At 38.2% G+C, this 24,135-nt stretch overlaps 2 protein-coding genes across 4 annotated transcripts in view; one reads left to right on the plus strand and one right to left on the minus strand.

The window, feature by feature from the left end:
• Nucleotides 1-24,135, minus strand: part of LOC309889474 (very low-density lipoprotein receptor-like) — a gene marked incomplete at both ends in the record, with an annotated part of 519,757 nt that overhangs the window by 197,043 nt on the left and 298,579 nt on the right. The gene's annotated exons all lie outside the window — the stretch shown is intronic.
• The window catches only part of LOC309889430 (kinesin-like protein KIF2A), a gene marked incomplete at both ends in the record, with an annotated part of 127,001 nt that overhangs the window by 74,373 nt on the left and 28,493 nt on the right, over nucleotides 1-24,135 (plus strand). For all 3 annotated transcript variants that reach the window (XM_082782265.1, XM_082782266.1, XM_082782267.1), the window contains 9 exons: nucleotides 1,084-1,179; nucleotides 1,669-1,723; nucleotides 5,085-5,247; nucleotides 9,224-9,314; nucleotides 9,458-9,521; nucleotides 9,912-10,003; nucleotides 10,242-10,384; nucleotides 11,241-11,445; nucleotides 14,483-14,593. In XM_082782265.1, coding sequence (XP_082638391.1) covers nucleotides 1,084-1,179; nucleotides 1,669-1,723; nucleotides 5,085-5,247; nucleotides 9,224-9,314; nucleotides 9,458-9,521; nucleotides 9,912-10,003; nucleotides 10,242-10,384; nucleotides 11,241-11,445; nucleotides 14,483-14,593 — 1,020 coding nt within the window. The remainder of the gene's footprint in view (nucleotides 1-1,083; nucleotides 1,180-1,668; nucleotides 1,724-5,084; nucleotides 5,248-9,223; nucleotides 9,315-9,457; nucleotides 9,522-9,911; nucleotides 10,004-10,241; nucleotides 10,385-11,240; nucleotides 11,446-14,482; nucleotides 14,594-24,135) is intronic.

Consider the following 24,135-nt stretch of genomic DNA (forward strand, 5'->3'; position numbering starts at 1 on the left):
GAGATAGTAAGATTTATTGCCTATTACTAACAAGCTAGAGAAGTGAGAAACAAAGGAAAGAAACCAAAAACACCTTCCCCCATTCAGCCTCATCCACTTCCTCCCCCCAAGTGGCGCAGGGGAACAGGGGAATGGGGGTTGTAGTCAGTCTATAGCACTTCGTCTCCGCTGCTCCTTCTCGGTCACTCTCTTCCCCTGCTCCAACGTGGGGTCCCTCCCACGGGACACACTCCTTCCTGAACTGATCCTGCATGGGCTTCCCAAAGGCAGCGGCTCTTCAAGAACTGCTCCAGATATGGGTCTGTACCAAGGGGTCCATCCGTCTGGAGCACACTGCTCCAGTCCAGGTCCTCCACAGGCAGCAGCTCCTGCCAGGTTACCTGCTCCTGCGTGGTCTAATCTCCATGGGCTACAGGTCTGGCTACAGGTCTGGCCTGGAATCTGCTCCGGCAGGGGTCCTCCACAGGCCGCAGCCTCCTTCAGTGCAGGCTGCACAGGCTGCAGCTTGGAACCCTGCTCCACCTTGGTACACCATAGGCTGCAGGGGGACAACCTGTTCCACCATGGTCCTCACCACAGGCTGCAAGGGAACTTCTGCTCCGGCGCCTGGAGCACCTCTCCCCCTCCTTCTTCACTGACCTTGGCACTTGCAAGGCTGTTTCTCACTCCTCTCTCTCTCCCAGCTGCTGTTCCCCAGCAGGTTTTTTTCCTTGTCTTAAATATGCTCTCACAGAGGCACGAACATCGCTTATTGGCCTGGCTCTGGCCAGCGACGGGGCCCTTATCTAACATGGGGCAGCTTCTGGATTCTTCTCACAGAAGCCAGCCCTATGGCGCCCCCGTTACCAAAACCTTGCCACGTAAACCCACTACAGTCCTGAATTTAAAATTATTTTCTATTATATGGCAACCAAAAATTTTAAAAAGAAGTTATATAATTGCTTTCATTTATGATCAGTAGATTACCTTCATCAGAACATTTGTTGATGTATATTTTATTTTTCTTTTAAGTAAATTTAGAAGGCATTGAAATTAGTCCATTTCATGTAAAAATGTAAGAAATTTTGTTGTTTACCTCCCTAGGATGTTGATGCTACAAACCCAAATTATGAAATTATGTGTATGATAAGAGATTTCAGGGGAAGTTTGGATTATAGACCACTGACAACTGCTGATCCTGTAAGTACCCCAGGCTATGTGGAAATTTTGTGTCTGTATGTTTTTCTGTGTTTTTTTGTTTTTGTTTTTTTTTTTCAGTGTATGAATATACTTCTGCCTGTAAACATAAAAAATAAGTAACTTAGTGTATATTAGTATTCTTTATAGCATGGGTTTATTTTTTCAGAATCCTTAAGTGACATTATCAGACCATTTCAATGGTGTATCCACCCTGTTACAGCTTGGTTTGCTTACTGTGTTGCAAGATGTACCATGTACTCTACAGGATCAGATCATTATCTACAGGGAGTTTGGTTATTCTTAATGTATGGTTCTCCCTTTCAGTTTCTTGGTTATTGTGCAAACATGGTGGGCTTTTGTGCATTCAGATGACTCCTGAATTGGAAATTTCTTAATTTAAATGATTAGTTAATTAATTCAAAAACAGAGGTAAAATATCCTGCAACTGGAACTGAGGTATAGTTCACTGAAAGATTCTTTCTTTTATAGATTGATGAGCACAGGATATGTGTTTGTGTACGAAAACGACCACTCAATAAAAAAGGTATGACTGCTTAAGATTTTCCAGAATTCTTTCTCTGAAAAGCTGCTTCTGATAGCAATATTATTTGTATTGAAGAGATCTAGAATTACTAATCAATAATGAAACTCTGTTATACTAGACAATATGTATGAGGGACACATATAATTCATAGATTTATCATAACCTGGATGAAGACAGGGAGAAAAGTAGTTTAACTGTCACTATTAGGATCATCATTCATTTAAACTATCTTTTAAGTAAACTCCTGATCGGTGAGCTACCCAATGAAAGCTTTTCTACACATTTTTTTATACATGTATTTTTTTATATATTTTCAAGTGGTCTTGAATCAGATGTTAAGGGAAAAGTTCAGGTGGTGCCTAAATGCTGGTGTCCTGTGAGATGTTAGGTACCCAGGGGTATTCAAGACATCCTATGGCTAGTGGATTACAGACAAACTGGAGACTTGCATCTCCTGGAACTGCAGCTCAGGACTGGGCTAAATACCCTAGAGCATATGAAATGGCACTAAACACCTCTTTTTAGGTACTGGAATCACTCCCTAGTGATGTTTTTGATATATGAGTAGTATTACAACTTACTGCCTGTTCATTAGGCTGGAGTCTGTATTCCAAAAAACCTTTAGGTTTTCAACTCCAGTTTAATCCCAATCTTTCCATGAAGTTCTTTACTTCAGTGGAAAATTGAGAACGGCAAATGTTTGGAAAAATAATTGGAACCTATCTGAATTCAGCACTAATTTAAGCTGATTTTCATCTTGAAAGTTGTTTCTTTCCTTTTATTTTTGTTATATATATTTATTTTTTTTTGTTATATTCTGTTGAGCTAAAGGACTCAAAGAGCATCACTCTGGCTCTGAAACAACATAGGATACATTTAGAATTTTTGTACTGTCAGAACTACATATTGAGAATTTTCTGGAGCAAGCATATCCAGAGGGATACGGGAGAATTGTATAGGAAAGGGAAAACATATGTTGATGTCAGTATATTGTTAGTTTTCTGTTACTTTGCTTTCCTTCCATGTTGCTGCTGTTTCTACATTATTTTTTACTTTTTTTTTTTTTTTTTTTTTAGTTTCCCGTATTTTTTCTTTTATTGATCTGAAAGGAATGCATAATCTCAAAAACTGGTTAACTGGAACTATTTTGCACAACTTGTGTAATAAGGTCATTCAACACACAAATCTGGTAGCAGTTCAATTTCTGTTTTAGCATTGGAAGTTATCTGTAATAAAATATGACTTAGAAATCTGATACATTTGGGGAAGAACATTACCTTCTACCTGCACAGAAGATGGACAAAGTGAAATTATAGTAAATGAGAGCAAGATGTCATGAAGCATAAGTTGGAATACAGAAGTGAGATATGATTCTATGCAAGTTGCATACCTTGGGTATTAGTGGTTAGGAGCTATTAAGAAAATATTTCTGAGGAGTTTGTAGGAAGATGAGCATCTGAGTAAAAATGAGGTTGGCACTAAAATTATTTTTTATTTTTAAAAATAAGATATAATAAAAAGGTATTAATGAAATAATCTGTGCTGGGGAGGAACTGTGAAGATAATCCATTACCCCCATGATACAATTTTCTGAAAACGTACTTTATTTCTGAGACTTCATAAGAAGCAGTATGCCACATTTTAAAATTGAAGAGTATGAAAGAATCAGAGATATTAGTATGTAACCCTCCGAAGGGGGGGGGGAGGGGGTTGTTTCCTTTATTATTACAATAATAACACATAAAAATATTACCTTTCCTTCTTCATGTTCTGTATTTTGAAATTCTGTAAGGTGTTCAAATCGTTTAATAGAAATCAAGTGTAAAAATCAATTTCTGTCAGTCTCATGCACATGCAAAATCATCACCAAAGACTTCAGGTGTTCTCAGCACCAATCATTTTGTGGATTGACTTTGCAGGAAGTAGGGCTTCAGACTGATATTATAAGATTTTATTTCAGTGGCATATATTTAGAATTGGGAAATGTATGGTGGGTTTCTGAAACACTACTCCAAATTTTCATCAGCAAGTAATACAGGTTGTTATAACAAATAGCTGGGAGTTATAACAAATAGCAGGTAAATGTCTTATTCCAAACAATTTTTTAAGAAATATCAGCTTTTGACTGCTTTAACTAAAAAGCTTTTTCTGTAAATAAGTTACTTTCTTTCATATATTCCTTTTCACCACTGTTCTTTATTTCTTCTCTGTGATTATTGAAGAATAATTGCATTTCATTTTATTGCAGTGCAGTTGAAATTTTGATTATATTGTGACTTGAATGCATACTGGTGTTAGTGTGTAACATCATACAATGGTAACCATTGTGCTGTTTGATCAGTATGTTGAAAAGATTTCTGATGAAAAGATTTCTGATTGAAAAAGATTTCTGATGAAAAGATTTCTGATTGTATAAAGGTACATCTAATTCTTGAACTGCATGGCTTAAGAAATTTTGCATATATATTCAAGTAGGACACATTAGTGATCTTGACCGTACACACAAAGGATCTTTATTTTTGTGCATATCATGGATCTCTGGGTTCTCTGTATTTTGCTGACTCATATCTCCTACAAGTAGCTATAAATTGTAGTGCTGTTTAGTAATTATAACCTGGGAACTCTCAACTGAAATCACTTCTAGATGGCTTTTGTTCTTTCCCAGTGATAGGGAGCATCATTAGCATTTTCAACTTTTTCTGCTTACAAGATTATTTTTAGAAAGGATTTTACTCTAGAGAAATTCTATATTAAAAACGTGAACATTAGATTCCAGAAGGAATATACAAATGGAAATCTCCATGTAGAATGAAAGCAGTATTTTCCTTTTTGGAAACTGTGAAAGCATTATTATAACTTTAGGATTTAAGGAAAATAAAAAGATAAAATTTTAAAATAAAGAAAATTATTCTAAGGATGTTAATTTCTTTGTTTTTTAAGTTGGACAGTCCAAGCGGTAGTAGACTACAGCGTCCAGTTTCTCCAGTAGAGAAGTTATTTATAATAACTCACAGGATATGGCAGTAATCTATAAAAGAGTTCATAAGCCCCAGGAAAAGAAATCCATGGAAAGTGTAATTATAGAATACATAACAAGCTAAAATAAATGATCTTTGGTTTTCTAATCAACTTTGTAACATCTTTCTTTAATTTCTAGCTGTTGGTAGAATAGGATGATTAGACTTCCCAAATGAAATCTGTTACTTAGTAGATTATTAACTAGGTATCAGAAGCCCAAGTTCATTGCACTGTTGTTACTTGGAGGAGCTGTGTTATCTGAGATGTTATAGGAGTGTAAACAATGAAAAAAAAATTAAAAAGATGTGTGTCTAGATAAATATATATTTCACTTATTTTGTAGAAACTTTAACGAAAGACCTTGATGTAATAACAATTCCTAGTAAAGATGTTGTGATGGTACATGAGCCAAAACAAAAGGTGGATTTAACAAGGTACCTAGAAAACCAAACTTTTCGTTTTGATTATGCCTTTGATGACACGGCTCCTAATGAAATGGTTTACAGGTATGTGTATATGCTTTTTTTTTTTTTTTTTTTTTGGCAAATCAAATCTTTTTTCTCATTTATCTCCCATGTCAGTAACTGTGGGCTTCCCTTGGTCGTAGACTTGACCCCTATTTTCTGTTTTCAGATATATATATTGCTACCTCCATTCTTTTGTCTGTATACTTATAGTTTAACTGTTTATCCTGAATTTTTAATCTGTAATGTCATCTCCATCTCTGTTGAACTCAGTCCTGCTCTCAGTCCTTCTCTAAGCCATGCCATGCCAGACTCATGTGTATTGCCTGCCTTCTCAGACTGAATATTTGGAAAACTATATTGCCACTCCATCTGCCACAGCATTATTTTCTTATTGATTAGTATGTATGCAGCACATGGGGCATGCTTTTGGTCTTCAGGAAACTTGAATATCCAAATAGATTGCAGTTTGGATATAAAATAATTAACTGATGGAAATAAATCAAAAAAAGGTTGGAGAAAAGTACCAACAAACAAGAGCAACATTTTTCATATTCCTAAGATTCCTGAGCTAATTTGTCTGTTGCAAGAAATCTAGCTCATGTAACATGGACCTACATGGGAGCTAATTTATCTTGCTCAAAGTGCTGTAGCTTTCTGATTTTAAAAGCAACATCAACAAAAACACACAGCCCCAAGATATTTGGATCTCCTTTTTTTTTTCCTTTATTCTTTTATTTCACAGAATAATGCACACAGCACTTTGAAAAACTTATTTAGAAGTAACTGTCTTGTACCAGTCACTGAATGGATTAGATAAAATAGCAAGCAAGGTCAGACAGCACGGTAGGTCATAATTTTGGAATGCAGTGTAAATATAGTGAAACTTTTTGCAAGGAATATTGATATTAGAAAGGAATTTGATGAAAATAACTTTCCTTATGCTTTGAAAATGCTTCCCATAACCTTAAGGAGTAGTAACAGAAATATTTTAATTCTTGTTTTTAATCCAAAAGCTAAGAAGTGAAAGTTGGCATTGTAGCCTGATTGATGCTGGATGCTAACATGCTGTTGGTAGATAAGAGAAAATACAAAGTAAAAGATTTGTTAAAAGGCCTTGAAAATGAAAATTTGTGTCTTATGCTTGATATAATTAGAATGAGAGCAAAAGGCAAATCAGTTTAGTCACAGAATCACAGAATGGGTGGGAGTGAAAGGGACCTCTGAAGATCATCTAGTCCAACCTCCCTGCTGAGCAGGATCACCTAGAGCACGTTGCGCAGGATGGCATCCAGGCAGGTTTTGAATATCTCCAGAGAAGGAGACTCCACAACCTCTCTGGGCAATCTGTTCCAGTGCTCTGTCACCCTCACGGTAAAGAAATGCCTTCTCCTATTCATCTGGAACCTCCTGTGCTTCAGTTTGTGCCCGTTGCCTCTCGTCCCATCGCTGAGCACAACTGAAAAGGCTCCATCCTCTTGACAGCCTCCCCTCAGATATTTATATACATTAATGAGGTCTCCCCTCAGTCTTTTCTTTTCCAGGCTAAACAGGCCCAGTTCTCTCAGCCTGTCCTCGAATGACAGGTGCTCCAGTCCTCTAGTCATCTTCATAGCCCTCCTCTGGACTCGCTCCAGTAGTTCTATGTCCCTCTTGTTCTGGGGCGCCCAGAACTGGACACGATACTCCAGACATGGCCTCACCAGGGCCGAGTAGAGGGGGAGGATCACCTCCCTTGACCTGCTGGCAACACTCTTCTGAATGCAGCCCAGGATACCGTTGGCCTCCTTGGCCACAAGGGCACATTGCTGACTCATGGTCAGCCTAATGTCCACCAGGACTCCCAGGACTCTCTCTGCAGAGCTGCTCTCCAGCAGTCTGTTAGTTTAAGAGACTTTCATTAGTGTAAACTGCAGTAAAGATATGCCCTTGGAGATTTCTCTCTAATGTTTGTCTGTTGGCAGCATCTTTTCTTTCTTTATACAGAAGAGCTGTGGGAGAGCCATCTACCTGGTAATGTGTGCCTCTTGCAATAGATTTCCTCCTGCCTAAGAACCAGTTCTTTAATCTCCATCCTTCCTGTTATTCCTCATTTATCTTTGTGAGCATATCATTTAATCGTGAAAGGTATTTTTGGCATACAACATTACCATATTTTTGTATTAATATTCTTCTGGATGATTTTTATTAGTTACATAATAAATTAATGGTAATACAATCAAATATTAAAAGATGATTGTATTCATACTGAAATAGTAAGTCTCTGGCCTATGTAGTAGTACAGGCTTTTTTTCCTCCCTCAGATGGTACAATATTGATTATTATTTGAAAGATAGTTTGTTTCAAGTTCTCCTTTAATAACAGAATTGAGAGCAAGAATAGGTATCATACTGGACTCTCATAGCGGGGAAAAAAATCCATTTTCTTCAGTAAGATAAAATTACTTGCTATATTTCTATACAGAAATACATTTTTCAGTTTGTCTTGGAGAAATCTGCTATTCTTTTTTTTAGTATTTTTATTTTGCCTAAGCTGCTTTTTAAGTATTTTTGAGTCCTTGAACCACAAATCTGAGTTACAAGTTTTCTTTAATATTAAAAAAAAAATCATGCTAGCTTGCATGGGTATGCATTTTGAATATTTAAAGGAGAAAAAGAGTTTAAATTTTTGGAAGATGAAGATTGCAAATAATGGTTGTAGTAGAAGGAAATTTGGACTGTTTCGGGCTTGGTACCATTTGGAGTTGAAAACTTTATGAAAAATTGTCTGGATAATATCTTTTAAAATAAGGCAAAATACAATCATAAGTCCCTTTTTTTATAAATCACAGTAAATTATTTCAAACTCAACTAAACAGAGATAATGGAGTATGCTTATTAGGTGGATAAGTTTCTTGAAATTTATATTTCAAATATAAAAAGAACAAACAGAAATATGGAAATATCATCTTGAGAACCAAAGTATATGCTTGGAGGAAATTAAAAAAAAAAAAAAGACTAAGGCTGATCAGGAGTCATCTGGTGCATTTCTGATTTAAAAAAAAAAAAAAAAAAAAAAAAAAAGATTATTCTGTTACATTTTGAATAACCCTTGGCTGCTGAACAGGTTGGTTTTTACCCATATTGTTTTTGTAAATTTTGTGTTTGTTGCAAAGTGGAATGATAGGAGCTTGTAACATCTCAGTGTTTCTATAAGCAATCATTCCTTTTTCTGTCATTAAACATATTTTATGAGTAAACACCTGGAGGAAGTTTAGAAAGAGAGACTGTTGCAGAGACTCTTACCATCATTATTTAATAGAGATAACACTCCATTAGGTTACCCTTTGATTTTTGAGATTTTCATGAAGTAACGTTGATAAGCAGCTAGAAGTAGGAGCAATAACTCTATGTGTTTTTTTAAAGTAGAAGTTAATGCTTTAAAATAGAAAAATGATACTTTGGGAAAATATTTTTGACATATCAAATAATACCTCAGGGGTCACTAGATTATTCTGATGAGCTTGGTTATATGTTTTCTTTATCCTTTTCTTAGTGTATGTATGTTCTCAAGATATTAAGAAATGCAATGTTGTTTTGGCCACCTATCTTAGAAAATTAATCTTAAAAGCTGTTTTGAAAAGGAAAAAAAGAAAAAAAAAAGTAGTATTGGCAAAACCTAAATATCTATTCTACTGTCCTTGTTCTGTATCTTCTAATGTGATGTCCTTTAGGTTCTTTAGGGAACTACAGACTCCATGTAGTAAGCTGTGTTGTGTTGCATTATTAAAACAAGTTTTTTGTTTGTTTTTGTTGTTGTTGTTAAATAAATGGGAGACACCTTGTAGCTTTTGTTTAATTGTTTAGGGTATTTTAATGCCTTAGAGCTGTGTTAGCCTCTTTGGTTCAGGAATTAATTTGGAGATGTTCTTTGACCTCTCAAAGTACAGAACCAGTTTTGTCACTTATGGCCACTACCACATGGACACTATACATTTTAAAGTATTTCAGCTTTTCCGTACTGTGTTTTTGCATTTAAGGTTTACAGCTCGACCATTAGTGGAGACCATATTTGAAAAGGGAATGGCCACCTGTTTTGCATATGGGCAAACAGGAAGTGGAAAAACCCATGTAAGTATTTCTTCTACACATCAACAATACACTTAATTAAATTTTAATAAGTTACAAATATGTAAGCTACAGATTTGTGATTTTTATTGTGTATTTTTTGTGTATTTTTTGTGTGGTTTTTTATTTTATTTTTTTTTATTTAGACTATGGGTGGTGACTTTTCAGGAAAGAACCAAGACTGTTCAAAAGGAATATATGCACTTGCAGGTGAGACTTTATTGGTCTGTTGGCTTTTTACAAATTAATTGAGGTCAATACATTTTTGACTCCCTATTATACAGACATAATAGTCTACGTATTTTGCATTACAGTGGAGCTTTAGTAACATAAAAAGTAGTTTCTAGATGTGTAGTCTTTACATGGTAAAGTAAATGTATATATAGATTAATTTAAAAATATAATAAAACTGATGATTGAGTTTATCATTTGGGGTCTTCTTCATCTTCCAACGGCAGTTTAAACTTCAGTGTTTTAGACTTCTTTGACTGACCATATCTGTTATACTTGCAAATTATGAGATGCTGTATAATGTACTATTAATATATTAACAGGTTTATGCTAACTAGATTTCTTTTTATTTTGGAAATATATTCACAGCTCGAGATGTCTTTTTAATGCTAAAGAAGCCAAACTATAAGAAGTTAGAACTTCAAGTGTATGCAACATTTTTTGAGATTTATAGTGGTAAGGTAAGTACCAGATCTTTTTCTGAGGAAGTGTTTTTTCACAAACAAGACTGTGATCTTGTTACATAGATTTTTTTCCTTTTTTGTACCAAAAGCTTTATTTCAAATAATTCTTTACACTTCTCTTCCAATCATATTTTTGCATGGGATGCTTTGCATATTTTGATATGGAATTTGAAACAAGTGTCTTTTAAAACTCCTCTTTAATTGTTCTGTTCCCCCCCCACCCCCACCCTCCAAGGTCTTTGACTTGTTGAACAGGAAGACAAAATTAAGAGTGTTAGAAGATGGTAAACAGCAAGTCCAGGTGGTGGGATTACAGGAACGGGAAGTCAAATGTGTTGAAGATGTTCTTAAGTTTATTGAAATAGGCAACAGCTGCAGGTATCTCCCATAGCTTCTACAAGCTTTTCATTGTAAATTAAAGAATGATAACATCTCTTGATTATTTTTTGTCTCTTCATATCGATGGCTTTTTATTATGCAGTGTGCTTTCTTGATGGTGTTGGCTGCAAATAATAAATCTGCTTGCCTTTTGAATTAAGAGTTTCTCTGTCTCCTAGAGAGAAATAAAAACTGATTTTTCTACAGGATATGAACTGCATGCATTTATGTAACCACTTTACTGGCTTAAATTCACATTGTTTATAATCTGGAATACTACCAGATGTTTTGTTCTAAAAAGGCCTTATACATAGTAACAGAGGTTAAGCATGAAACTTTTTTTTTATTTTTCAGCTTCATTGTTTTTAAAATTAGCCTTTTGCATGGACTGCTGCCTCATCAGACAAAAATGCAATCAGCATTTTATGTGTAAGCTCTCTGATGATCTGAAATCTTTGAAAATCTTGTTATTCTTGTTTTTAATGTTTAGATGAGGCCCTGAGCAACTTGATCTAGTGGGTGGCATCCCTTCCTATGGCAGGGGGGTTGGAACTAGATGATCTATGAGGTCCCTTCCAACCCAAGCCATTCTATGATTCTATGATTAATGGGAAGGTAAAATATTATAAATTTTCCATTTATGTTTGAAGAGATGGAAACAGGTATAACTGTACTGTGTACATCAGATTATTAGGGTTATATCTCAAGTGTCCATCAATATGTTAGACACAGTCAACATATGTAAGAAGATACAGGACACTGCTCTGAAAAAAATAGTGTTCTGAGGGTAGTGTGTTTAATATGTATGGTCCTTCAGATCTTCATATGTCTTGCCCTTCTCTCCTTTTGTCCAAAGGACATCTGGTCAGACATCTGCAAATGCACACTCATCTCGAAGCCATGCAGTGTTTCAGATTATTCTCCGAAGGAAAGGGAAATTGCATGGTAAATTTTCTCTGATTGATTTGGCTGGAAATGAAAGAGGAGCAGATACTTCCAGTGCAGACAGACAGACACGGCTGGAAGGTGCTGAAATTAACAAGAGCCTTTTAGCACTCAAGGTAACTGAAATGTTTCCACTGAGTTTGTGTAAGTGGAAACCTTCTACATATAATAACAATGACTATTAAAACGAGTGTTTCTGCAGGCTTTGCTTGTCTACATTGTCTACTGATGTGACAGGTAAAATAATGTATTGATTTTTCCTTTAAATGCCTGAAGGAACATCTGGTAATTACCAAGTAGAAACATTGTGGTATCAACTTTCATGTAGTTTAAAAATAAAAATAAATCCCAGTTCTTGAATGTGAAGACTTTTCTGATAAACACCTAAATGGGGATGAGAGTTAACTTACTTTGGTACTCAGGGTCTGAAATACTAACTGGAAATATTCTTTCTGATCTCAGTGTGTGTACATGTGTTTATTTATATATGTATATATATTTAGAAAATATATATAAAAAAACCTCTATGACATATTTATTTACTGCTGTTAATTAATTCACTGAAAACAACACAACAGCAATATATCCAGAAAAGTAACAAATAGATTAAATTAACCCTTGAAAATTGGGATCCATTTTTGATAGCTCTTCATAACAAATTGTCTGATACAGTTGCTTTATAGATTTTCATACATTAATCCAGAAAACATCAAGAGAGCTAAGAAATATCATGTAAATATTAAATGTGCTTTGTGTTTGTGTGTGTGTGCTTTATAATGTTCTGAAGAGGTTCGGTCTAAATAGTGAAAATGATTATTTGGTCTCAGTTGGGGAAACAGTAATTTTGAATGTCCTAGAACTTATCTCTATTGTTGGTTAGCTTTGCTTAGGTTTAGTACTCTCTGCACTAGTACTGTGCTTTTATATAAAGAATCTAAACCCAAAGTCTCTGTGCTTATTGTATTATCCCCAATATAAACTTGAGAGAAGACTTTTATCTGCCTGTAAGTAGATCCCACAGAACACCACAAAATTGTAATGTGCCATTACAAAATTGTATGGCATGTAGAAAAATTTGAAGCAGCAGTTCCAAAACTGTGTCCTGTTTTCATTTCACATCTAAATAAATAATGCAAGCAACATTGTGTTGACTTTTATCACTTTTTTTTCACGTGTATTTAATTTACTTGCTGATTTTGTGTTGGTTAGTATCTTCAGTGCAATACTCATACAAACATTTTTTTCATACAACTCATCTTTTTAATTATAGTGAGAAGTTCTGCTGCTGCTGTACTGGTGGTTGTGATCTAAATTATATGGAGAAGGGGAAATAAAAATAAGTGGAGGTCTTGCAGAGGTCTAAACAGCAGTACGATAAGATATAACTGTTTAACAATGATGATAATTTTCCATTTTTCATCTATCTCCAAAATCATTACACAGCTTTTTCCATTTAATTTCAACTTGAAAATAACGTCAAAGCTTTTGAATATAAACTAGTATGTTCTGAAGAGTAGCCTTTGGTGCTAATCCAAGACTTGCTACTCACATGTGGATGTCAGTCCTGTCTTAACCCACTCAGGTTTTTGGTAAAAGAAGTTATTTTTATAATGTCTCTACATGGAATTAGTGTTGTCATCTTGTTACCTGGTTTACTGAGCTGTGATGAAAAGAAAAACTAGTTGAAAACTCTATTAATTTAGAAGCTGGCAGTGTCCTCCCATAATCGTTTTACTATTAAGGAGACAATACAATTCTAATTTTTCCAGGAGTGAGCAAACTAAAAATCATTACAGTAAATTAAAATATCATAATGAAACATGTTGGTTGCCATGCCTGCAATTCAACGTATACGTTTGTTACTGTTTTTAGTTTGTAATGTCACACATTAAAAATCTGTTGTCCCTCTTCCTGTCTAATCTACTTTTTTCTTTATGTAAGTATAGTAGTAATGTACAAAAATTTCAAAAATTTCAAAGAATGCACTGCCTTGCTCACTTATGTGTATTGAGTTCTTTTAAGCATTTGTAAGTAATATTCGCATTCAACAAGTTTCAGTCTTTCTGTTTACCTGAGCTGTGTCCATTCTATAAAACTCAGCTGGTGAATTTTTAAATAATCACTTTAGTTAAAGCCAATTTGCCATTGTGTTTGTTCTGTTCTGTATCATGGCAGTTTTATTCTGAACCCTTTTTTAGTTCTGTTTTATGCTGTTTCACAGTTGCAATGTTTTCTTGGATTATCATTCCACGGTTTCTGGCCTGGCTTTTGTAAGAACCTGTTTCTAGGAAACTTCAAAAGCTTAAATTTAAACTTTCTTATGTAAGAAGCAATTTATTAGCAGATTTTTGGACTCTGAGTGGGCAGAAGTGATGTTAAGGTTATAATGATGGTGGATAGTACTCTTATACTGCTGCTACAGTCGCTTCTATAACTTCTATAGTAATTTCATAGTATTTCTGCACAGTATTTCTCACTGGAAGTCTCTAACTAGTTGTAAATATTAGTTTAGGCTCACACTCTTCTTATGAGTGAAAGAAGAGACATTAACCCTGTTTTTTTCACATGATAAATATTTTAAAACAGGAAATTGCTTATGTTTTCAAGTGTCTACTTGACAACATCAATGTAGAGCTATACTTGCTATGTTTGTGACCTGTGGAAGCTTTCAGAAAGTTTGGGCATTGCTGTTTTCATCTGAGCTGTAAAGAAAGTTAGTGGTAGAGCCAGAATCAAAGCTATTGCTTTTAAATGATAGTTAACTAACACATTACCATTCACATTTCTTCTGTTGGTGGATGATATAGATCATTCAGGCTTCTGCAGCTGATAGTCAGAAATAGTTGTTAGTCTGAAGATATAACATAAACACTGAATTTGTTGTTGGATACAATACATGTAAATATTTTGGATGAGACTGAAAAAGTTTTAGGTGCCTAAATTCCTTTACAATCCTACCTCTCTACTGAACTTAACGAGAGGTAAAAAGCTTAACACTTCTTGAATCCAAGCTTTAATGTTAAATTAAACATTAACATTGATGTTAGAGGACAGCAACATAAAGCATGTATTATCTGATTTTTGAATTTCATTTGTATTATGCGTTTTTCTCTAACATGGGGTGAATAAATATCAATCTCTTTGTTCTTTCAGGAGTGCATTAGAGCCTTAGGCCGAAATAAACCTCATACACCATTCAGAGCAAGTAAGCTTACTCAGGTGTTAAGAGATTCGTTCATAGGAGAAAACTCCCGTACCTGTATGGTAAGTTTGTTTAGTTAACTGTATGTTTTAACAATTACAAAGAAAAAAGAATCTAGGAATACAGGATATTATGTTAAGAACTGGTCACTCACTGCTGGCAATCTGTTAAGCTTAAAATAAGAAAAGAAGGAGAGAAAAATAAAAAACAATATATTTGGAGGGAGTCTTTCAGAAGAAGTGTCTCAAATAATTTTCTCCCTCCTCTACTTTTTATTGGCCTTTCTTATTGTTCTTCTTTTTTAGTTAGGCACCTAGATGGAAACACTTCTAGACTAGTGTTGTTGGGTTTTTATTGTTTGTTGGTTTTAATGTCTTAATTGTATGAGAGTATTGTTTGTTGAATCGTAATTTTGCAAAAGATGGTGTAAACTGGAAGTATACTGACGAGTCTTTAAATGACAAAGGCAAATTTAGAGTTGGTATCAAAGGCATCAGAATATGCTTTAGGCTGTTGAGGGGACCATAGCTGAGATAGGTGGGATGAATAGTTTTGTATTTTTATAAGCGTGCATTTGCATTGGTCTGAAAAGCGGAATTCTTCTGTTAGGTAGAAAAGACAGATAAAAGCATTGATTTCCAGTGTTTTTACTTGTCCAGCCATAACATTCTACCCTTATGGAAATGCAAACTCTCTATGGTGAATGCTGTTAGGCTTGTTTGTATTACTTTTCACAGACTCCTTGGAATTAGTCTACAGGCCACAGAAATCTGCAGACTCACAGCATGAAAACCATGGTGTTAGGGCAGCCTAGCTGCTAGGTATGGTTCTAGTTTGAAAATTGTGGTAAAATAGTATTTTTTTTAATTAATCTTTTATTCTTCTTCAGTTTTCTAATGAAAATACAGGATTGTTTTCTTTCCACTGAGACATGACTTCATAAATTCAGGATCAGAAAGCTAAACTGTGCATCTCTAGCTAATGTATCCACAAAACTGAAGAAAATTTGGAAAGTAAACCTTGTGGGAACTACTCTCTGTACATAGAAGAATTAATATTTGTGAATGTTTCATGAAGTTCTGAAAAATCTGAAGCTTTTTTATTTATTACTTTTCTCATAGAGTTGTAATAATGTTTCCTGTTTTTAATAATGTTTCCTGTTTAAATGCATAAGAATGCCATCAAGAATAACCCATGATCTATCCTTATTTTATATTCAATATAGTTCTGAATTAAGGAAAAGAATCGCCTCTGAAAGCGAGTGGAAATATGACTGAATTATTTTTCTTGTTTATACAACTACAGTCATATTACAATTAAGAAAATGAACCTACAGTACATCTTTACTATTCTTTGAATTGAGCTCTCACATTTGCAGCACCCATTCCTGCAATAGCTAGATAGATGCAGAAGAAAGCTGCCTGTCTACAGATCTGACAGGTTTCTGAACATTATATATTGAATTGAGGGAAGTGTAGGAGATACTTTAGCCTAGAATTACCTCCAGTTCTTTTCAGTTCCCTGGAAAGAGGAGAGATTTGCACTGCAGTGGCCAAGTGGTGGAAAGAGTAGATAATGGTCAGCACCTTCACCCATCTTCTGGGTCTTCCTTTGCCTCTTGTATCAAGACAATTTATTCAGCCTTTCACTCTGGTATTTACAGCTGTCTCTTTAGCAGGGTGTGCCTGATTTGTAAGCACATTCATATTTAGGTTTTATTTTGTACACTGGCAAAACTTTACTCTCAAAATATACAGGGAAAGAAATGGCAAATCATTATGGTTTATAATAGCTATAGTTGAACGGTCTTTTATTAAATTAAAAGAGTACTTATTCTGAGGGTTCAGTGACTGCTTTTTTGCAGCTGAGATATAATATTAGCTGTGGTGCTTAGAACTTCTAAAATGATTGCAAAATAGTTTAAAAATAAATTGTTTAATTTCAGGTTTCTACAGTTAACTGTAGGGATCACTGATATGTTCTCTAGAATAGGGTCTACTTTATATGAAGTAATATGAAAGCATAGAAGAACTTCATAGGTATAGTAGTGTTTCAATTATTACAAGGTAACACATAGATAATGGTATTATTTACTCCAAAATATTTTAGCCTGTTACAGGCAAAATAAACTAAAGAGATTGCAACAGAGAAATATTATGCCGATTTTGCTTATCAGTGAGGCATTTATTGTAAAGGAATTCCTTAACGAGACAAAGATTTGATCCAATATTCTAATGTGCAAATAGATTAAGACATTTGCAAATATGCTGGTATTTTTCAATGTGGAAAGCATATAAAAGGATGGAGTAAAAACTTGTGATTTTAACTTATTAAGAGATTCTTGAAATGTCCTGGTATAAAATATTTTGCCTTTTTCATTTGCTTTCTGACATACTTTCTGACATACTAAGTGGGATGTTCAAATAAAATTTCTTTGGTAATTTCTACACTTAATTCTTATTCAGCTTTGACTTTCATAGTTTAGACTTCCTGTTCCAGTTTTACAAGTTACATGTTCAGGGATGGAGCATTCTCCTCTGTATATAAGGTTAAAATATGATTCAGAAACCTATTTTTTGAAGATAACTTCCACATGGACAGTTATGACTGGGATCTGCTTCATTCTAAACAAATACAGAGATGTACAGTCAACATAAACTGTTTGATTTGAACATTATTAGTTCTTGCAGTTGCACTGAAGTTCTTCTCCTCTAATAGTTTCAAAGATCATTTGAAGTTGGTTTTGAAGAGTTACATATTAGCATAATGTATCGTCTCAACTTTGCAGGGTAGCTACATACAATAGTCCTTTTTAACCAGTTCTGTATCCTTAAGATGCTACATCCTTGACATGCTGCAATCATTACTGAAGTTCCAGACTGCCCAGTCCTCCAGGTTGGGAGTAGGAACTTGGAGACTTGAGTGTCCCAAATGGGATGTTGATCCCACTGTAATGGCTTATAAGCAATACTGGTAGGGAGAACGGTGATGGCTGGTCTTAAAGATATTCCTTTCTGTAGTGCAACCTTTTCCATTCTACTCAATTGGAATTACGAATGAGGAAGCGAGCTATGCAGAGGTCAGTCATAGAATCATAGAATGGTATAGGCTTCAAAAATCATAGAATTTTGTTGTGGTTTAACCCAGCAGGCAGCTAAGCACCACACAACCAATCACTCACCCCCCCTGCACCCCAGTGGGATGGCGGAGAGAATCAGTGGGAAAAAAAGTAAAAGATTGTGGGTTGAGATAAAGACAGTTTAATAGGACAGAAAAGGAACAGAAATAATAATAATGATGATGATGATGATAATAATAATAATAATATGCACAAAGCAAGTGATGTGCAATGCAATTGCTCACCACCCGCTGACTGATGCCCAGCTCAGCCCCAAGCAGCAGTCCCTACCCCCTGCAGCCAGCCACCCCATATTAATTGTCCAGCATGACATCACATGGTACAGAACATCCCTTTGGCCAGTTTGGGTCAGCTGTCCTGGTTCTGTCCCCTGCCAACACCTGGGGTGCCCCCAGTCTGCACTGGCAGGGCAGTATGAGAAACTGGAAAGTCTTCGACTTAGTATAAGCACTGCTCTGCAACAATTAAAACATCAGTGTGTTATCAACAATTCTCACCCTAAATCCAAAAAACAGCACCACACCAACTACTATGAGCAAAATTAACTCTATCCTAGCTGAAACGAGGACAATATCTACACCTTATTTCATACCATTTATATCATGCTTCGGTCCAACACTTTACAATACATTACAATTAATCACCACTTTTTGTACATATTTATATAGGTGTATATATATATATATATATAAAGTGTCCACTAAGTTTGTTTAGTCTGTGACTGACTTTGGGCTCCCATTTGACACAACAGTCTTTCAGGACAGAAGAGATGGTGTGTAATTTTGGATCAGCTGGACGTCCTTTGCAGGTCCTTTGACCTTAATTTGTTTTATGGCAAAACCAGCCTTCAGAAGGATTTGGAATATTTTCTTCCTTTCTCAAAAGCTTCTTCTCCTGTGTCACCCCACACGATCATGTCATCAATGTACTGCAGGTGTTCAGGAGCTCCTTGGCTCTCTGGATGATGAATTAGCTTATGGATGGGAATCAGGGAGTCTCGGTGCAATATTGCCACTGGTGAACAGTTGTGGTAGCGATTGGCACCTGCTGTTCTTCGACCCTCAGCAACCCCACAACAGAAGGGTCCTCTGAGAGACCAGGCAAGGTAAACAGCTGCTTAATCTCCTCCCTATTCAAGGCAGCTATGTCAAAAGCCCACCCTTTGGGGTCCTTAAAGTACCCTCTCCTGAGGTAGTCTATGCCGAGGATGCATGGAGCCTCTGGGCCAGTCACAATGGGATGCTTTTGCCACTCATTCCCAGTTAGACTTACTTCAGCTTCCAGTACAGTTAGCTGTTGGGATCCCCCTGTCACTCCAGAGATAGAGATGAGTTCTGCCCCTTGGTGACCTGATGACATTAGGGTACACTGTGCGCCTGTGTCCACTAAAGCTTTATATTTCTGCGTTTCCGGTGTGCCAGGCCATCGAATCCACACAGTCCAGTAAACCCGACTGTCCCACTTCTCCCCCTGGCTGGAGGCAGGGCCCCTCTAGTCCTGGTCAAAGTATTCATTACTCTGGAGGACTGCCAGCAATTTTCCCAGAAGACCTCCCCCTTTTGTGATTGTGTTTCCTTGCAACTCATGTACCTGTGTCTCTAGGGTCGAGGTAGATTTTCCATTAGGAGGAAAATTAACTCTGTCCTAGCTAAAACCAGGGCAAGTTTCAACCCCTCTGGTTCTAATTTAAATATACCCTCTTTCAATTTAAAGCCATCCCCCCTTGTCCTATCACTACGTGCCCTTGTAAAAAGTTCCCTCTCCAGCTTTCTTGTAGATCGCCTTTAAGTACTGGAAGGCTGCTGTAAGGTCTCCCTGGATCCTTGTCTTTTCCAGACTGAAAACCTCCAATTTTCTCAGCCTGTCTTTGTAGGAAAGGTGCTCCAGTCCTCTGATCTTCTTTGTGACTCTCCTCTAGATGCACTCAAACAGGTCCATGTCCTTATATTGGAGGCCCCAGAGCTGAATACAGTACTCCAGGTGGGGGTCTCACGAGAGCCGAGTAGAGGGGAAGAATCAACTCCCTTGACCTGCAGTCCGTGCCTCTTTTGATGCAGCCCAGGATATAGCTGGCTTTCTGGGCTGAAAGTGCATATTTCTTTCCAACCCCTACAATTCTGTGATTCTGTCTCTAGGGAACCTGCCTTGACAGGGAGTTTGGACCTGATGATCTCTCAGGGTCCCTTCCAACCCCTACAATTCTGTGATTGCCAGCTCATGTCAAGCTTCTTATCAACCAACACCCCCAGGTCCTTCTCATCAGGGCTGCTCTCTATCCACTCTCCACCCAGTCTGTATATGTGCTTGGGATTGCCCTGGCCCAGATACAGGACCTTGCACTTGGCCTTGTTGAACTTCATGAGGTTGTCTGTCAATCACCTGGAGGTGACTGGTGACATGTTGGCTGTCACCAATCACCTCCTTATTTTCCATATGCCCAAACGTGTTTTCCAGGAGGATCTTCTCCATGATCTTGCCAGGCACAGGGGTGAAACTGACTGGCCTGTGGCTCCCCACATCTTCGTTTTTTCCCTTTTTAAATATGGGGGTTATGTTTCCCCTCTTCCAGTCTGTGGGAACTTCACTAGACTGCCATGACTTCTCAAATATGATGGACAGTGGCTTATCAGCTACATCTGCCAGTTCCCTCAGGACCCACGGATGCATCTCATCAGGTCCCATGGACTTGTGTACCTTTAGATTCCTTAGCTGGTGTTGAACCTGATCTTCTCCTACAGTGGCCAGTTCATCACTCTCCCAGTCCCTGCTCTTTTGCATTCTGGGACTTGGGCTATAGAGCAAACTAGGTCTCTTGCTGGAGAAGACTGAGGCAAAAACGTCATTGAGTCCCTCAGCCTTCTCCATATCCTGGGTGTCCAGATCTCCCGTTTCCTTTGAAAGAGGGCCCACAGTTTCCCTAGCCTTCCTTTTATCACCAATGTACCTATAGAAGCCTGTACCTATAGGCTTCCTTTTTGTGTTAGTTTAGTCAGCAGTTCCTTGTTCATCCATGAACATACCTCCTGATGTTTTTCCTTGACTTTCTCTTTGTTGGGATGCATCCCTCCTGAGCTTGGAGGAGGTCACCCTTGAATAGAGACCAGCTTTCTTGGGCCCCTCTTCCCTCCAGGGCTTTCATAGAATCATTGAATCATAGAATATCCTGAATTGGAAGGGACCCATAAAGGTCATCGAGTCACCTCCTGGCACCACACAGGTCTACCCAAAAATTCAGACCATATAACTAAGAGCACAGTCCAAACACTTCTTAAACTCCAACAGGCTTGGTGCCGTGACTATGTCCCTGGAAAGCCTGTTCCAGTGCCCAACCACCCTTTTGGTGAAGAACCTTTTACTGATATCCAGCTTGAACCTCCCCTGTTGCAGCTTGACTCCAGTTCCTTGGGTTCTATCATTGGTCACTAAAGAGAACAGATCGGTGCCTGCCCCTCCACTTCCCCTCGTGAGGAAGCTGTAGACCACTTTTACAGACTGAACAGACCAAGTGACCTCAGCCGCTCCTCGTATGTCTTCCCCTCTATGCCCTTCACCATCTTTGTAGCCCTTCTCTGGACACTCTCCAATAGTTTCATGTCCTTTTTGTACTGTGGTGCCCAGAACAGCACACAGTACTCGAGATGAGGCCACACCAGCGCAGAGTAGAGCGGGACAATCACTTCCCTCGACCAACAACTAGCAATACCATGTTTGATGCACCCCAGGATAAGGTTGGCCCTCCTGGCTGCCAGGGCACACTGCTGGCTCATATTCAGCTTGCTATCAACCACAACCCCCAGATCACTCTCTGCGGGGCTGCTCTCCAGCGTCTCATCGTCCAGTCTGCACATATAGCCAGGGCTGCCCCTTCCCAGGTGCAGGACCCGGCACGTGCTTGTGTTAAACTTGATGTGTTTGGTGATTGCCCAGCTCTCCAATCTGTCCAGATCTCTCTGCTAGGCCTTTCCATCCTCAGCAGAGTCAACAACTCCTCCAAGTTTAGTATCATCAGCAAATTTGCTCAAAACACCTTCTAGTCCTACATCCAAATCGTTTATAAAAACATTGAAGAGACCTGGCCATAAAATGGAGCCCTGGGGTACCCCACTAGTGACCATCCTTCAGCCTGATGCGGCCCCATTTACCACAACCGTTTGAGCCCTGCCTGTCAGCCAATTGCTCACCCATCGTAGGATGCTTTTGTCTAGCTGTATGCTGGACATTTTGTCCAGTAGGATCCTATGGGAAACTGTGTCAAAAGCTTTACTGAAATCCAAAAAGATCACATCAGATGGTTTCCCCTGATAGACTAGACGGGTGACTTTATCATAAAAGGAAATCAAATTTGTTAGGCAGGACCTTCCCCTCGTGAACCCATGTTGGCTGGGACCAATGACTGCATTGTCCCCCAGGTGCGCTTCACTAACTTCAAGGATCATCTTCTCCATAATTTTACCAGGCCCTGATGTGAGACTGACAGGCCTGTAGCTGCCAGGGTCCTCTTTCTTGCCCTTCTCTAAAATTGGCGCAACATTTGCCAGCTTCCAGTCTACTGGGACCTCTCCAGATTCCCAAGACCATTGAAAAATAATTGAGAGAGGTCCTGTGATGACGTCAGCCAGCTATCTAAGTACCCTGGGATGAATCCCATCCGGACCCATGGACTTGTATGGATCCAGGTGGAGCAGCAAATCCCACACACATTCAGGGTTGGCTGGGAGTTTATCATTCCCACCATCACGGTCCTCCAGCTCAGGGTACCCAGGGTCCCAAAGTCCATCATCGGCATTGAAGACGGAGGCAAAGAAGGCATTAAACGTCTCTGCTTTGCCTATGTCCTTGTTTATGAGGTGACCATCCCCATCAAGTAGGGAACCTATGTTTTCTCTGGTCCTCCTTTTTCTGTTCACATATTTAAAAAGCCCTTTTTATTGTCTCCCACAGACCTGGCCAGCTTCAACTCTAGTTGGGCTTTGGCTGCACAAATTTTCTCCCTACAAAGACGAACAGCATCCCTGTAGTCCTTCCACATTGCTTGATCCTGCTTCCAGCAGCCATAGGCTTTCTTTTTGTGCCTAAGGTACTCTGACACAAAGTACAAGTACTTTGTCCCATGGTACTCTACGAAGCCGATCCCTGAATAGGCCAAATTCTGCTATCCCAAAGTCCAGGGTAGCGAGCTTGTTGTGTACTCTCTTCACTGCACTCAGGATCCTAAACTCCACCATCTTATGGTCACTGCAGCCGAAGCTGCCCTTGAGTTTCACATTCCTCTCCAACCCCTCCCTGTTAGTAAGCGTGAGGTCCAGCATAGCACCTCTCCTCCTTGGCTGCTCTATCACTTGGAGAAGGAAGTTGTCATCATTGCATTCCAGGAACCACCTGGATTACCTGTGCCCTGCTCTGCTGTCCCTTCAACAGATATTGGGGTGGTTGAAGTCTCCCATGAAGACCAGGGCTTGTGAACATGAGGCTGCTTCTATCTGTCTGTAGAGGTCCTCATCTGGTCGGGTGGCCTGTAGCAGACCTTTCACTATGTCACCTGTCCCTGCCCTCCCTTTAATCCTGACCTATAAACTGTCAGTCAGATCCTCATCCTAGGCAGAGCTCCATGCCCTCCAGGTAGTCATTGACATAGAGGGAAACACCCCTTCCTCATCTTCCCTGCCTGTCTTTCCTGAATAGCCCGTATCCTTGCATTCCAGCACTCCAGTCATGGAAATCATCCCACCACGTCTCTATGATGCCAATAAAATCATAGCCCTGTAGGTGTGCGCATGTCTCTAACTCCTCTTGTTTATTCCCCATGCTATGTGTGTTGCCTAGAGACATTTTAGTTGGGCCCCTGATGAAGCTGACTTACTGGCTGGAGTTTCTGGAATTACTTCATGCTGCTCTTCAGGTGCTCTTCTGCTGACTTGTGAAGTCCTCCTGTCCTGCCTGGACTGGGCTTGTTGGGGCATGAGAACATGTGACTTAGTGGGTGTTTCTTTTCAACAGAGTCTTGTGCCCTGAAGGTAGTATCATGGCTGTGGGCACCTACAGTGGCACTTCCCTATAGCTGTTCCTTATACACTTGAAGACGTAACAGTCTCCTGGCATTATGGCAGTTGCCACATGTTGTATACTGTGAACAGTAAACTGATGAAAGTGATGCATGCACCTTTCATATAAAGTGACTTCGGAAAGATTTTAGGAACATGTAGATTTTTGTTAATTAGTATCCACAATGCTTTATAAAGAGACATGCAATCAAATGATCTTTTCAAATCTACAATTATTTTCATTAGCAACTGATGCATACCGGTATTAGAGATTTAAGCAGTGTATGTATTAGCAAGCTCTTTAGACTTTCTAACCCCTTCCCATAGTATATTTTTCCTTTCTCCCCAGTAGGAGAAATTCCTCTCAGGATGACTACCTGTGATCTTGTATGGTAATGTCAGCAGCAGGATGAAACAAAAGACC

Source organism: Aythya marila (assembly GCF_965140915.1).
Source record: "Aythya marila genome assembly, chromosome: W".
Taxonomy (NCBI): domain Eukaryota; kingdom Metazoa; phylum Chordata; class Aves; order Anseriformes; family Anatidae; genus Aythya; species Aythya marila.